The following is a 2,363-nucleotide window of genomic DNA, read 5'->3' on the forward strand; positions in this document are numbered from 1 at the left end:
CTTTCAACACAATAAAATAATATAAATATCACAATAAAATAATATATCTTCTACAATAAAATAATATATCCCACAACTCAAAAAATATTCACAGCACCAACTACAATAAAATAATATTTTTTTGATTTAGCTCTCATGAACAGTGCACATCTATCTATAGATGTGCACTGTTTATTAGAGCTAAAAAAAAATAGATTTAACTCCACTGTTGGAGCATGCTTTTTAGTATTTGAAGAGTTAAAAAATACCAATATACTAATATATCGCCACTGCTGTAAGTGCTCTTATAAAACATAAGACTGAAAAGTAGAGCAAATATCCCGGTGTCAGTCATTGGAACATCACTCTTTCTCTCTCTCTCTCTCTTTACTTGATTCAACAGTCTAACCCATCAACATGTCAGTGACCAAAAGCTCTCCTCAGAAACATGTGGCTGTGTTGCCATTCCCATTCGGCAGCCATGCCTTGTCTCTCTTGACTCTGGTTCGCAAATTAGCAAAAGCTGCTCCAAACGTTCACTTCTCATTCTTAAACACACAAAAGTGCAACCATTCACTCTTCTCCGCAGCAAAACCAGACGAGACCTTGCCCAACATAAAACCCTATGATGTGGCCGATGGAATTCCTGTTGGCCATGTTCTTTCCCCAAATCCTATTGAGGCTGTGGAATTTTTCAGTAAGGTCTCACCACAGAACTATAAAAGAGGCTTAGAAGTGGCTGTGGCAGAGACTGGTATGAAATTCTCTTGCTTGATCTCCGATGCATTCTTGACATTTGCTGTGGAGGTTGCCGAGGATTTGCATGTTCCATGGATCCCAATTTGGTTGTCTTTGCCTTGCTCTCTTTCAGCTCATGTTTATACTAACCTTATACGCCAACGTTTTGCCAGTAATAAAGTTAAAGATGCAACCTTGGAATTCATTCCAGGATTGTCTCAAATGCGTGTTTCGGACTTATCTGAAGAGGTGATATCGGAGAAGTTGGAAGAGACAACTTTCTCACACATGCTGAGTCAAGTTGGGTTGGTGTTACCACGAGCTAGTGCTGTGGTGTTGAACTCTTATGAAGAACTAAACCCACCTCTTTTCAATCGTGATTTCAAAACAAAGTTTCGAAATGTGCTTAATGTGGGTTTTTCCACACTATCGCTGCCATCACAGTCGGGTTCGGATTTAACAGGGTGCGTATCTTGGTTAGATGAACAGAAGGAAAGGTCGGTTGCGTATGTAAGCTTTGGAACTGTAGCTTCACCACCGCAAAATTAGTTAATAGCATTGGCTGAGGCACTGGAAGAGAGTGGAATTCCATTTCTGTGGTCTCTCAAGGACAACATAAAGAGCCTCTTGCCCAAAGGGTTTGTTGAGAGAACTGCATTGCAAGGGAAAATAGTGCCATGGACACCGCAGGTAAAAGTTCTAGCTCATTCTTCAATAGCTGTGTTTATGACTCACTGTGGTAGCAATTCTGTGTCCGAGAGTGTTGCATATGGTGTGCCACTGATCTGTAGGCCTTTCTTTGGTGATCATCACATGACTGGAAGAATGGTAGAGGAAGTATGGGGGGTTGGTGTGAAAGTTGAGGGTGGAATTCTCACTAAGAGTGGATTGCTCAAGAGCTTGGAACTCATTTTGGGGCATGAAAAGGGGAAGGAGATGAGAGATAAGGCCCAAGCTCTCAAACATACAGTACAAGCGGCTGCTAGCCCGAATGGCACTGCTGCAAAAGATTTCAGTCATTTGGTGGAGCTAATATCTGTGCCTTAAACTGTAGCACTAGGTGACCCTTCCAACTTGTACGGTGCTTGGTTTTGTTGGGTTTAATAAAAATTCCTCACTTTTTTTTATAAAAAAAATTTATGTATGTTAATCAATTACAAGTACTTGTAATGTATTTTTTTTTTTATAAAAAAAAATACTAGGGTTCAAATTTTTTTTAATATATATCAAGTTGTGATTAATAAAATATAAAATAAAAGACAAACACAAAAAATAGGACTGAGAATTTTTATTCTTGTCAATCAAAACTACGAGGCACTTGCACCCTAGAAAAAAAATGTATGCAATATATTAATATAGTAATTAAATGAGTAAGATTGTAATGAGTAGAGTCAAGCTAATTATAAGTCAAAAATTGAGTTATTTAAATTTGTGTTTAAGTTGCTAAAGTTTGTGTTGACAATCTCAATCTAAACTATTATTTGCAATATCATGAACTTAGAAAGTATTTTTATCACGCCTAAGTTTAGATAAGTTAGGAGAAATTTTAATACTGCAGCGCACACTATACTATTGTAAAGCTTGCTGTTAGGCTCAAAAACCATTTATGTTGTAATAAGAATGAAGCTCTAAAAATCGTCTTAGAT

The 2,363-nt window shown here is 37.5% G+C and overlaps 2 protein-coding genes across 2 annotated transcripts; both read left to right on the forward strand.

Moving 5' to 3' along the window:
- The first annotated feature begins 308 nt into the window (after positions 1-308).
- LOC142642824 (flavonoid 3-O-glucosyltransferase-like) lies at positions 309-1,934 on the forward strand. The gene has a single exon (XM_075817249.1). The coding sequence runs from the start codon at positions 397-399 to the stop codon at positions 1,264-1,266; it is 870 nt and encodes a 289-aa protein (XP_075673364.1). The 5' UTR covers positions 309-396; the 3' UTR covers positions 1,267-1,934.
- Positions 1,444-1,764, forward strand: LOC142644122 (anthocyanidin 3-O-glucosyltransferase UFGT-like). The gene has a single exon (XM_075818799.1). It carries the CDS (start codon positions 1,444-1,446, stop codon positions 1,762-1,764), a length of 321 nt encoding a protein of 106 aa, XP_075674914.1.
- Positions 1,935-2,363: the final 429 nt, after the last annotated feature.

This window comes from Castanea sativa, chromosome 7, assembly GCF_040712315.1.
Source record: "Castanea sativa cultivar Marrone di Chiusa Pesio chromosome 7, ASM4071231v1".
Lineage (NCBI taxonomy): Eukaryota > Viridiplantae > Streptophyta > Magnoliopsida > Fagales > Fagaceae > Castanea > Castanea sativa.

What these genes read in the sequence shown, in the direction of transcription:
- LOC142642824 (XM_075817249.1), top strand. Translation starts at nt 397, where the DNA reads ATGTCAGTGACCAAAAGCTCTCCTCAGAAACATGTGGCTGTGTTGCCA.
- LOC142644122 (XM_075818799.1), top strand. Translation starts at nt 1,444, where the DNA reads ATGACTCACTGTGGTAGCAATTCTGTGTCCGAGAGTGTTGCATATGGT.